Source organism: Gymnodraco acuticeps, unplaced genomic scaffold (assembly GCF_902827175.1).
Source record: "Gymnodraco acuticeps unplaced genomic scaffold, fGymAcu1.1, whole genome shotgun sequence".
NCBI lineage: Eukaryota > Metazoa > Chordata > Actinopteri > Perciformes > Bathydraconidae > Gymnodraco > Gymnodraco acuticeps.
The window spans coordinates 3,163,361-3,177,077 of NW_022990042.1; the positions used below are offsets into that span (position 1 = coordinate 3,163,361).

The following is a 13,717-nucleotide window of genomic DNA, read 5'->3' on the forward strand; positions in this document are numbered from 1 at the left end:
AGTCTGTTCAGTCTCTTCCTGTCAGCAGCCGAGATGCTGCTGCCTCAGCAGGCCACACCAGAAAATAGCGGATGCTACAACAGTCAGAAAAGTCTGAAGGAGTGTCCCCTGCACTCCGAAAGACCTCAGTCTCCTCAGCAAAAAGAAGAGGCTTCTCAATTCTTAAATGTCCCCTCCTCGACTCCCCTCCTCGAGACTTAGTCCCGCCCACAGGAGATGCGAGCGGAGGACCGAGGAGGGGAAGCAGCAGACGTTTAAAGAAATGATAACTCCTCTCCTCTGAGCGGTCATATTAAAGCGACGTCCGTTCATTATTACGTGGCAACAGCTGCATCAGCTGTCGATTGTTTTGTCATAGCGCTGTATTTTATAATCTCTGTTAGATCAGCTGAACATTGTTCCCCCACATATTTACTTTGAATTCATTGAGAGTGCGGTATAATGAGACAATAACAGGCTACAGATGCGGACACACACACACAAATATATTTATATAAATATATACAATTTAAAGTATGAGAGCTCAGCACTCTCATAATAACATAACACCAATCAGAGACTGGATATATCCCCCCCCCCCCCCCCTCTCTCTGGTCGCTGAAATGGGGAATTGAAATTACAGGCCAAAAGTTGTATTTACAAGTATTAAAAGTAAGCAGAGGACACCAAACCAACTGAGACCCGTCTGTCCGCCGCATCTACGCACAGTAGCTACAACACACACTGTACCACACCACACACACACACACACACACACACACACACCACACCACACACACACACACACACACACACACACACACACACACACACACACACACACACACACACACACACACACAACACACACACACACACACACACACACACAACACACACACCTACACAGTACACACTGTAGCCTACCACACACACCTACAGCTCCTAAAGCATATCAGGCTACAGCCGTTGTGTATTTTATTATGTGAAGCACTAAATGGTCTTCGAAAAATATCGACTCTTTGTTTGTAGTTATCTATTAAACTAAAGCAAATCAAGAGAGTAGGCCTGTTATACTCAGTGGTATATATTATACACACGGCTCTGCTTTCTGCACGGACCTCACAGCTGTTCTCTCTGGAAATATCGCGACGCGATGAGAGCAGTTTCTAAAATAATATCCAGGGGATGCATGCAGAGCTGTCATTGGCTGAGATAAGTCCGGCCGTGCGTCACGCCTCCACCGTTCCCGGAAATGCATCCGCGGAGGAGCCGTGGAGGAACCATCAGTGTAACCTCGGTTAAAGCTCCTCCAGAGAGCCTCCTCGACGCTCGATCCTCGGTCCTCGGTGTGCATTTAGAGAAATGAGATGTCCTTCAAAATGGCGCGCTGAAATTCATTTCCGGGTCACTACCGGAGGACCGAGGAGTCGAGGAGGGGAAATTTGAGTATTGAGAAGCCTCTCGGGTGTTTTTGTGCTGTGTTTACTTCCTTATTTGGGGCACTACAGAGCCGAGTGCTGTTTGTTTTTTTAAATGATATCGATAGGGGGAAAAAAAGTGTGATCAAATATGTGCTTTACAAAGTTGAGAAAATGTGGCATCTCTTTTTGGACCACGCCGAATCTAAAGTTTCTAAATATCCAGTTATTTAAAAGTGTTTCATTCTTGTTGCTCTTGTTTATTATAACTCAACATTTTTTTTGTTGCATTGAATTTATCCGTAAACCTCAAAACAAAGAACACAATTAAGAAATATAAAATTAATCAACTATTTTAGTTATCTCATGATCTTATGGTATCTCAAAAGTGTTAAGCATTAACCCTTTAACACAAACTGTGAATGCACTTTAAATGAAGGGGACTGAGAATAGATATAAAGCATTTCATGACACAGAACATTATTTTATGTCTCTTATCCAGAGGTGGGAGGAGTACTCAGATCGTGTACTTAAGATATAATAAGATGGACCTTTATTTATCCCTGTGGGGAAATTCAGGAGTTAACAGATTTGTCCACAAAAATAAGATATACAGTAGTAACTGTTAAGATACATACATGTTTAGGTTCAGATAGTTAGATATATTGACATGTAAGTGTGCAGATCAAAGTCATTTGTACTAACAGTGCAGATTTTATGTATGTACAGTAGAGGTTACGGTTAGCCCTTGATCGTGCAGTCTGATGGATGTCAAAGTACCAGAGTGTAGGAATATTCTGTTACAAGTAAAAGTCCTGCATTCAAAATGTTACACCCAGATCTAGGGGAACGTATGGCGCAGCATAAAATTGCCCTCTCCCAACTCTTCCCACTCCCAAGAAATGGTAAACGACAGGAAATCAGCTCTTTGAGATTTAATAAGTCAAAGAGGTGAGACAACCCCAACATAACAAACATTACATTTAGCTGACGCTTTTATCCAAAGCGACTTACTATAAGTGCGTTCGACCAACAAGATACAAACTTGAAGAAAACAGAATCATATAAGTACATCAGGTTTCATAGAGCTAAAACATTTCAAGTGCTACTCAACTGGCTTTAGATGAGCCAGTCCTTTATTAGTATACAAGTGCTTTGTTAGTAATTATATCGCTCGAAGTGGAGTCGAAAGAGATGAGTTTTCAGTCTGCGCCGGAAGGTGTGTAAGCTTTCTGCTGTCCTGATTTCAATGGGGAGCTCATTCCACCATTTTGGAGCTAGGATAGCAAACCCACGTGTTTTTGCTGATGGGAACTTGGGTCCCCCTCGCAGTGCGGGTGCAGCGAGCTGTTTGGCTTATGCAGAGCGGAGTGCACGTGCTGGGGTGTACAGTTTAACCATGTCCTGGATGTAGGAAGGGCCAGATCCATTCGCAGCATGGTACGCAAGTACCATTGTTTTGAAGTGGATTCTAGCAGTTACCGGAAGCCAGTGAAGGGAGCGGAGGAGCGGCGTGGTGTGGGAAAATGTAGGAAGGTTGAAGACCAGACGAGCCGCTGCATTCTGGAGGAGCTGCAGAGGTCGGATGGCACCAGAGGTCGCGTTAACCGAATATTTTCCGTCTGACGGATTTTTTTTAACAATGACAGACAAATCTGAAAGCAGTCCGTCATTTTGACAGGTTAGAACAAACTCGGAACAGCGCCAAAGTTTCCCCGCAGCGAGGCTCCGGTGTTATAAATGCCGTGTTATGCATGCCCTCCAAAAAGGAAATGATACCGTTTCCAAACCTAACTGTGCCGTACAAATCATTGAAATGTCTGTGAGTTTTGGCTTTATCTAGGGCCACACCCAGATTCCTTGCAGTCTGAGTCGGGGAAACAATAGAGGTGCCGATGTTGATTGTCAGGTCAAGAGTGGGACAATCTTTTCCCGGAAGGAAAAGCAGTTCAGTCTTGTCAAGGTTGAGCTTGAGGTGGTGAGCAGACATCCACTGAGAGATGTTCGCTAGACAAGCAGAGATGCGTGTGACGACCTGGGTCTCTGAGCGGGGGAAAGGACATAATTAATTGGGTGTCGTCAGCGTAGCAATGGTATGAAAAACCATGCAGGCTAATGACTGATCCGAGCGAGTTTGTGTACAGGGAGAAGAGGAGGGGACCAAGAACAGAGCCCTGAGGGACCCCTATAGTTAATTGACAAGGGTCGGACTCGGACCCTCTCCAAGTTACCCTGTAGGTACGGTCTTTGAGGTATGAGGTGATGAGGGAAAGTGCAGAGCCTGAAACTCCAAGTTATTGGAGAGTGCGAAGGAGGATCTGATGGTTCACCGTGTCAAATGCAGCAGACAGGTCCAAAAGGATGATGACAGAGGAGAGGGAGGCTGCTTTAGCAGTGTGCAGTTCCTCAGAGACAGCAATGAGAGCCTTTTCTGTGGAGTGACCTGCCTTGAAACCAGACTGGTGCGGATCCAGAAGGTTGTTCTGATGGAGATAACAGGAGAGTTGTTTAAAGACAGCGCCTTCAAGTGTTTTAGACAGGGACGGGAGGAGAGAGACAGGCCTGTAGTTTATAACATCGGACGGGTTGAGAGTGGGTTTCTTTAGGAGAGGGTTTACTCTTGCCTCCTTGAGACTGTTTGGAAAGTGACCAGAAGTTAGAGAAGTGTTGATGAAGGAGGTTTGAGGGGATAGGGTCCAGAGGACAGGTGGTAGGGCGGGCAGAGGTAATGAGGGTAAGAACCTCACTTGGAGAGAGAGGGGGAAAGGAGGTTAGTGTGTGGGTGAAAGGTGGGTCTGGTGACCCAGCGGTGAGTAAAGGTGAGTCAGAAAAAGAGCGAATATCAACCTTTTTTTCAAAGTCGCTTGACAGAAGGGAGGAGTGGGAAGGGGCATTGGGGGGGTCCAAGAGGGTGGAAAAGATGTAAAATAGTTTTTACAGAGTTTCCTTAAACTTGCCTAACAAAACAAATCAAATACAGGCTTATTATACTCTTACCAGTAAACAGGAGATAAAGGTTCAAACTAAAAGAGGGTTTCTCACTCCTAAACAAATCAAAGTGTGTCTACAAAGACATGTAAATGTAGTTTCTCTTTCTAAGGTTTCACAACAAGCAAAAGGACCGGTATAAGTATACATACAGCACAACAGGACAGCTATCTCAATACGCAAGTGTGTTGGGAGTAGGAGAAGTCTAGTCAGAGAGAGGGCAGAGGAACTGCACGGCTGCAGCTTAAATGCTCCTGTCTCCTCAGGTGGACAAATCAGCAGGTTGAAGGTAGCTAATCAGCTAACGGGCACCACCTGCTTGCTTGCTCGCTCGCACACACACACACACACACACACACACACACACACACACACACACACACACACACACACACACACACACACACAACACACACACACACACAACACACACACACACACACACACACACTCACACAGGAGGAGGGAAATATATCTACACACAAATGACATAACGACCCAGGGTCGTAACACTCAGTAAAAGTACAAAAGTATTGGCATCAAAATATACTTAAAGTACCAAAAGTAAAAGTACTGCACAGTGTTTCATTTCAGAATAATATATGATATATTTTGATTATAGTTATTGATGTATTCAAGTGTTCTCAAAGCTGGTAAAGGTGCAGCTAGTTTTAATGACTTTGTATACTGCAGGGTAGATTGTGAATTTACTCCAGGTGGAACTAAAGTCTGATTTAACACTTGATATTTTACATTATGAATCCATATCTGTAAATTAACTAAAGGTACAAAATAAATGTAGTGGAGTAGAAGTACATAGTGGAAATACTCAAGTAAAGTACAAGTATCTCAAAACGTACAGTATTGTATTGAGTTAATGTACTTAGTTGCTTCCCACCTCTTCTCTTATCATATGCATTAACAAATGAACACCAGACTGCAGGGACAGTTTTATCCTACAGGCCATAATACTGCTAAACTCCTGAGCTTGCAGTATTTTTATTATTTAAAAAAAGAATTCGTTTAATGTCTCAAGTGTATTTATGTTCCATTGTTGGAAGAACCTGTGACACAATATTTTCATTGCGCAACTACAATGTAGCTGTGTATTTGACATCAAAACCTTTGAACCTTTGAAATACATGTTCTCTTTGTTTGAGGGCCACATGTTAAACTATATAGATTATATTATATTAGAAGCATGTATTGTCATTTATACAAGTACAATAAGAAGAGTAAAGTTACTCACATTTTAGGACACTTTTTCTGAAGCACTTTTGAAATATGCAATCAGTTCTAACACAATTAGGGGGGAAATAGTATTAGATATATAAGAAAATGTTGAGTAAGGCTTGTGCCGATTACATTTTGAGTGACATATATCTCCAATAATCATGATAAACTCAGATTTAGCAGTCAGTTTAATAAAACTCAGTGCATAACTCACAAGCAAGTCAAAAATACATATAAGGCATGCAAATGAGAGGATCATTTTGAATCCATCTGGCAGATGTACCTCAGGGCACATGTTTCCTCCTCTACTACACAAACTGTCTGATGTGACAGTCTTTTACATTATTCCCACAACACGAACATACATGTAATGAATGAAAGAACTACTGCCTAAATGATTCAATCTGTACATCTTCATGTGCCTTTTTGTGTACCCCGGCATTCCCTCAGACGGTTGCCTCTTGGCTGAGCTCATAAATCCCTCTTTATTCCGCCGCCTGCTGCCATAAAAGCGCCGGGAGCTCATTGTGCGGAGGGATCTGATACAGACTACACCCAGCCGCTGCTTCACTCCCTGGCTTTCTTTGCTGCCCCAGCCTTGACGTTGTTAACGTCGTAGTGCGGGTTAGATTAGAGACTGTCCACTCGTCTCTAGGTTTCCTTCTGATTTGTCTCTCTCCTGTTTGGCAACAGTACTTCCGAAGCAGCAGGGATATCCACATAGCATCAATTTTCTTGAACATGTCTTGGCAAAGCTACGTGGAGAACCTGATGGCCGATGGCAGCTGTCAGGATAGCGCCATTGTTGGTTATACGGACGCCAAATATGTTTGGGCAGCACATGCCGGTGGTACCTTCAACAATATCACGGTAAGGGGTGAACATCGGATAATATGAGTTAAAGTGTGGCTTCGTTTAACAGTGTTTTGCAGGTTATGCACACACAGACGCTCGACAGACTGTGAACTGTTACCTTGCGGGGTCTGAATGAAGCTAACGGTACCGTGCTAGCAGCTAGCTCGTTTATCGGTGGCCTGTCCGTTATTTCCTGCTAAGGAAACGCTGCAGGATTAGACCTCGTGTTGATCAGATAAGACTCCTTGTGGTTTTCACGTACCACTAAAGCGTACAACGACAAGTTGCGGTTAGAAAGCTCTAACAGAATTGTCGAATCAGTGCTATATTAACCAAAGGCTTATTTTGAACCAGCAAGTAGACGGTGTCTGACTGAAGAAAACGGGCATGCTTTTGTGTGGCCGCTTTGATTAGCTAACGTTAAGCTTCACCGGCTACCTGTGGTTAAAAGGCTAACACTGGGGGATGATTGGTTAGCATACGAATAGGCTTCCTCGTCAGTAAAATAAGAAACTCATCTGATAATTCATACATGTATGTTTTTGGTTAGGAATGACAATGTGTTTTTTTCCTTATTCATTGAGAGGGATGGGATGAGAGCTAGTCTGGCTGCGAAGACGTCACTTAACTTCCGCTGCTGCAGGGATTGGATGTGTTCATCCCCAGAAATTCTAGTTGTAATCAATATATTGGCAAGTTTTCAAATTATGTTCATAAACATTCTCTCTTAATTTGCTGCAAATCTTAATGTTGTTTTTATATATAGGGCTGATGCCAGGATAGTCGTTATATTTCGAATAGGGCTACAAATAACAAGCAACTCTCATTATCGATTACTCTGCAGATTAGTCGATGAATCACTCGTTCCAGAACATTTCTAGTCAATACGGTAACTATAATTGATAAGAAAACAGATGTTGTGTATAAAAGTGTTTTGAACCTATTCGGTTTACTATCATGAATGAATATATAAATACCTGAAACTATTAATTGAAATTCAAAATGGTTGCTGGTAAATTGACAAGCTGCAACGATTAGTCAACTAAACGATTACTTTTTTGACAAAGTCATCTCCAACAAACTTTATAATGGGTAAACTGTTTAGTACCTTTTTTCAATACACCAGATTCATCCTCTATAAACTAGAATTAACATTTTTCTAACGCTAAAAACAAAGACTAAACTAGAAACAATCAAATCAGCTAATCATTTATATTAGTTGAGTGTTTAACTCTAGTTGACAGTGTCCACATATTTTTTTTTAAATCATAACTGCTTAATCTTTTTTTATATGGGAGGTACTACTATTTATTTATCTTTAAAACCTAACGGAGTAGTTAATTTATTTTATTTTATACTCCTGAGGAAGTATGCCAGTCATGTACCTGAAAGCGTATAAAGTAAATAATAGTATTTGTAACATGAATAAACTGACATTTCCCAATCCTGTGTATTTTTTCAGTCCCAAGAAATTGATGTCCTCATCGGTAAGGACAGGGAGAGCTTTTACACCAGCGGTATGACTCTGGGTGGAAAGAAGTGTTCAGTCCTCAGAGACAGCCTCCATGATGACGGGGACTGGACAATGGACATCAGGACGAAGAGCGGGGGTAGGAGAACCCACTTACAACGTCACAGTGGGAAGAGCCGGAAAAGGTAACATTGTAGTTCAGAATTGTTAACTTTATCATCCTAACCATTGTTGTGTTGTGTATGAGGGCTACCTCACATGAGTTTTGTGACTCAAGGTTGGACATCCAGGGGTCAGTTTTGATTACATCTACAGCAACATGATCACACTTTTGTTAATTTGAGCTTTTTAACATTTAAAGATGTCACCTCTGGATTTTTCATTCTTGCTATTTAATCTCCTTTTGAGCTAAGACACTTCAGTTATTTCAGATCTAATTGCTCACAACTAGCTAAAGTGAAACATAACCCAAGAGTCACAATAACATATGTCTGCTCGTCATCAAACCGTATCCAGGGTTTGCCTCATGGACTGTATATATCAATGGATGGACGTCACAAATAGTAGGAGTAGTGTTTAGGGGGGGGCCAAAACTGCGATATCAAGCCCCACACACCAGCTAGCTGCTAAGTTGACACAATGGTAGTGGTTTGGCCAGAAAGACTAAGTCTAACTCTTGTATTGTAAATGTATGATCAAATTGACACATGTTTGTATCTCACAGACTGTTATAGAACATTTAACTCGGAGCAGCTGTCAATCCTCACCTCGCTCTCACACTATTTTTATAGTGAAATATAACTAATTAAAACCAAACTTATCAAAACTTTTACAACCATTAGCTTGACAATTAATTCCTAGCGTGACATAAATCACCTTTGTGAAAAATTGAGTTAAAGTTTTTAGTTTATCGTCCGCCGTTTTATATATACAGTCTATGGTTTGCCTACTCCAGTCCATTTGCCTTTGTGGTCCTCAATGTCTGATATTGCTTCAGTGTTTCTCACATGATACTTTCAGTAGTCTGACTCTGTTTTGGTCAGTTATCCCTTTTTATGTGGGGAAACACTGATTGCAATCACAACCAAACTCTGTTTTCCTTTCTTTTTCCCATCACTGTTCCTCTTTTCTGTTGAGTGTCCTCCTGCCTTGCATGTTATACTCAAAGAATGGTTATCAAAAGAGCACTAACATTGCCTGTATTTAAGCACACCCTTAAGTTCCCATTGAGTCCCTGGCATGTATATTAATTAAGTCTTAATTTAGAGAAATTAGCCTATCACTTATGGGCTGTTTTCTGTGTGAGACTCTGGTTCGTCAGTCTGAAGCTGCTGTTAAAAGCAGACGTCAGCAAAAGCTCTCCTAACCAATAACTGCATAAAAGTGTTTTGATGGTGATATTCAACCATGTGTTATGGATGGCCAGTTCTGGGTGAGACATTTATCACTGTGAATATTCCATTAAAAAAAAAAACACAAGTCATTATTTGGTATGTTAATTCAAAAATAATGTAATTATCATAATTTGGCCGTCCAAACTGTACGGATAAGTGCTGCACAATTCATCTACAGTTTATCGTCGTGCAAAATCTGAATTTGTGTTTTTAAATGAGTACCATTTTGAAATGAAGTATTTTGAAGAGGTTTCCCGGCCTACAATTTGGTATTGTTCGGACTTAACAAAATACTTTTGAATACAGATCTTCTACAATTAATTATTATTTATTGATAATGATGTGAAAATAATCCAAATTGCAATATCAGTGAAATTATTTTCAATGATTTATTTCCAACCAAGTTGTACAGCGCTAGTATGGACAATGCATGATTACATTTGTAAAACTAGCATCTATGCTAGCAAATGGCGTGCCCGTGAGCCCTGAATGGCACACAGTTAAATATCTATCTTCACGCTGCTGGTGATGATTTCTTTCTTGGAATGCCTTTCCCTTTTATCCTTTTTTCACTTTTCTTAACTGTCCCTTTTCTATCTCTTCTCTTCCAGTTTTGGTTCTTGTAATGGGCAAAGAAGGGGTCCATGGAGGCGGATTGAATAAGAAGGCTTTCTCAATGGCAAAATACTTGAGGGATTCAGGGTTTTAATGTTTTACAAGCTCACTTAGATCACAATTTGAGGGACAAAAAAAAAAGAAGAGAGAAGAAATAATGCTGTTAAGATTTCTCCTGCAAGCAGTCAAATGTCATGGAAACCTTTTAATAGCAAATGAAGAGTGGTAAGATACTGTGTCACCTTTTTGTTACCCCCTCTTCATCCTGTAAGGGGGTGGGGGGAGGGGGAGACTCTTCAATTTTGTTCATTTCTCTTTTCTTCCTTATGTGCTCCAGTATTGGTTTTTGTCATGGGAAAGGAGGCGGTCCATGGTGGAATACTAAACAAGAAAGCACATTCAATGGCTGACTACCTGAGGAAGGCTGGATATTAAGCAACCTCTCCACCCATCCATCAGCCCACCCCCCCACCCAACCAACCACCCACCCACCGCATTGTGTTGACACTCCTTCCAGGATTAGACGGCATACAATGTAACATCCTACCCAGTGTACCCTTTTTAAAAACGGCCTTTTGTTTGCTAACATCCCCTCTTTTTTTTATTTTATATAAACCCCCCCCAACCCCACTTAAACCTTGTACTTTATTTTTTTTGGCACTGCAGTAATGGCATGTACATTGAAATGTTTATTAACAAAATAAAAGTGTAAAACAAATTGGGATTGGCTTTGTATAACATCACTTACGATAACAAGCAGAAGTACACATGTAACGGCGGTTTTGCTTAACCCTTATGTTGTGTTCGGGTCTCCCGTGACCCGTTTAAATTATATAATAACTACGCTCTAGTTTTTTTTTTATTAACGGAACAAGGCTTCATGATATCCTCCACAACAGCTATATAAACACTAAAAAAACTGATTTTGACAATTTAAGCTAAGTCTGATCGTCTCAACAAAAAAAAAGGTGTATCATTTGGCGTCGGGTCTGGGAAGAACCAGCCGCATTGTTGGGGGTGACTCAGGGGCAAATTTGACCCAATCAAGATTCATCTTTGACTTTAGACACCCCACCCCCTTCATCCGCTGTAACAATAATTTAAAACCTTTTGGGGGGGAGATTGTATTCTAATATTAGTCAGATAAATAATGATCCACTGTCTTCTCTATAGGAAATATGAGTGAATTGAGGTGCAATGTTTTTTGGGGCCATACAATTACAACAGGATTGTGTGGTTATGAATGCATTATAAGTGAGTTATGATGTAGTTAAAACAATATTAGATGATGGTGTTTTGGACTGAGATAAATCCTGGGTCAAAATTAACCCGCGAACATGGTGAACGGTAACAGCTTTTGAACACAACACAAAGGTTAGCAAAACCATAAAAATGGCTGTTTTTTTTGTTTGTTGGCATCTAAAGTTGCATGCATACCCTCTTTAGCAAATCTCTGTTCCTGAGTAATATTCCAGCCAAAACCCATCTTCTCTTCTGCCTCCATCTTGAAAGAAATGTCCTCTGAGAAAGTCCTGTATGTGTGTACCAATTTGCTACCTGTTCCCCTCCATCACATGCTTTTGCTGTTGTACCTGAACGTGGTCTTAATGATGTGGGCTGTCGTTTTGAGTGTAGTGTAAGAAGAAGACATATTCACAACATCCTGCAGTCTGCGGACACCTCCATGACGGCTCGGACATTTGTCAGCTTCTGCTATTTGTACATTTTTCTGTGCATCACTTCCACCATGTGAAGTTATTTTGTACCCTGCCCCCTTTGGACAAATTGTCAAAAGTAAGAGGATTAACAAAGTTTTTCTGATGGAGGATTGTTGGCATCACCTGTTGACTGTAAACCGTAAAGGCGACTTCAGATGTTAAACCGCTTCCTTAGACATCGACGCAACTTTCATCACTAATTGATTTGTAGCTGACTTCATGTCCATTAACCAATGAAACAGCATTTGACTACAGTATGAAGGACTGTACATCGAGGGTTGTTGGGCTCCTTGGAATTATTTGCCTTGTGCTTTAGTCATCAAAGGTGTATTCACAATTGTCATAGTACGGTACTTAGAAGTATATTTAAAAGAAGAAACAAATGAAGCTGTGTTCACTAAAACCTCTTGAAAATGGTGTTGGAATAAGAACATTTGTAAGTTGTCTTGTGAACATTTTCTGAGAATAACTGTATTCTGTGCCATAAAAATTGATCTGATCTGTTTCTACGAGTTGGATTATTAACTGCTGCCCCGGAAAAAGAAGTAACTTTGAATGGCACGCTCCTAAGGGGGATGTTTTGGCATCAGTAATCTCCAGACTTTGTGGAATATGTACAGAATTAAACAATGGAAAAATAAGTTTGCGATATTTTGTCTTTTTTTTCTTGTTGTAAATTCTTTCGGACACAAAATCTGCTATTTCGAATGCCATGAATTGATGAGACATCTTGTTTGCAGACAGATCAATAAAAGTTACTCCAACCAGAGGTAAAGCCAATATGTCCTGTCTGTTGCCTCGTAAGTACATGTTGTCTAATTCAAGAGTTTTATATCATTTATTTTTAATTAAGGTTATCAGTTCACACTTTTTCAATAATGATACATTACATTAGCTGTGACGCATGTCTTTTTGGGACATAGGTTAATCTTGTATTATTCAATCAATACAGCTAATCACTACTGCCTTACCATTAACTTTTGAACAAATAGATTCCACTAGAATTGTATTATGGGAGATGAAGTCAGGATTAACCTCCTACTGAATACCAGAGATAACTACTCAATATTCCTTTGCAGAAAGTTAGAGGACAATCCACATTTCTATTGCATTTGACCAGATGAGAACCAGTAGTGCCAGATATTTCGATAATGATGTTTTTTTTAAGCACAGCCAGTGGTGGAAAAAGTATTCAGATTCGTTATTCTAGTAAAAGCAGTGTTACCACAACAAATACTAACTTTCAAGTCAAATAACTGCATCAACAAGGGTACTTGTGTTAAAGTATGATTAGGATGTACTTCAAGTATTAGGAGTAAAATAACTAATTGCAGAAACAAATATTTGAAAGCAAATCTTCACATTTAAGAAACTGAAACAGTGAAATATATTTTAACAAAAAAGTTCCTAGCAAAAGTACAAGTACTTCAAATGTGCACACAAGGACAGCACTTTAAACGAAAATGTACTAGCCTAAGATTGGTTATAATAAGGGGAAATATGAAGGGTATATTTCAATTTTTGGGCTTTTTTTTTTCATCAACTAAGATGTGTTATATGTTTTCAACTTGAATTGACTAAATGTAAACATATATATTTAAGAGGTACAGTATAAGAAAAGCACAAGTTTCATGTGTGGGCTATTTTCCATAATCCTTTTTGAATTTGCTGAGGGCCAACTAGAACAACAGGCCTCAGTTGGTCCTAAGAGCAACACTAAACTACCCTGCATCCTCAGATGTACACATTTCAGAGTGAGAAGCAGTGGTGGAGTGTAGCTAAGTACATTTACTCAAGTACTATTTTGAAATGCTTTACTTTATTTCCATTGTATGCTACATATGCTTCTACTCCTCTACATTTTAGAGGCACACATTTTATTTGTACTCTTCTACATTCATATTTATTATCTACTTTGTACATGATACGATATGATGATATGCAGTACTGTACTACTAATCTAACCTTCCTCTAAAAAGTACTAAAATGGTCTCAACATTTACAAACTACAAACATTAAAATGTATCCCTTTGGTGATAAAAC

General features: G+C 40.1%; 1 protein-coding gene across 1 annotated transcript; it reads left to right on the top strand.

The window, feature by feature from the left end:
- Positions 1–6,128: 6,128 nt before the first annotated feature.
- LOC117545523 (profilin-2-like) lies at positions 6,129–10,120 on the top strand. The gene is given in 4 exon segments (XM_034215340.1): positions 6,129–6,491; positions 7,939–8,088; positions 8,090–8,132; positions 9,953–10,120. Coding segments are annotated over 4 exon segments (420 nt in total). The 5' UTR covers positions 6,129–6,362; the 3' UTR covers positions 10,051–10,120.
- The last annotated feature ends 3,597 nt before the right edge of the window (positions 10,121–13,717 follow it).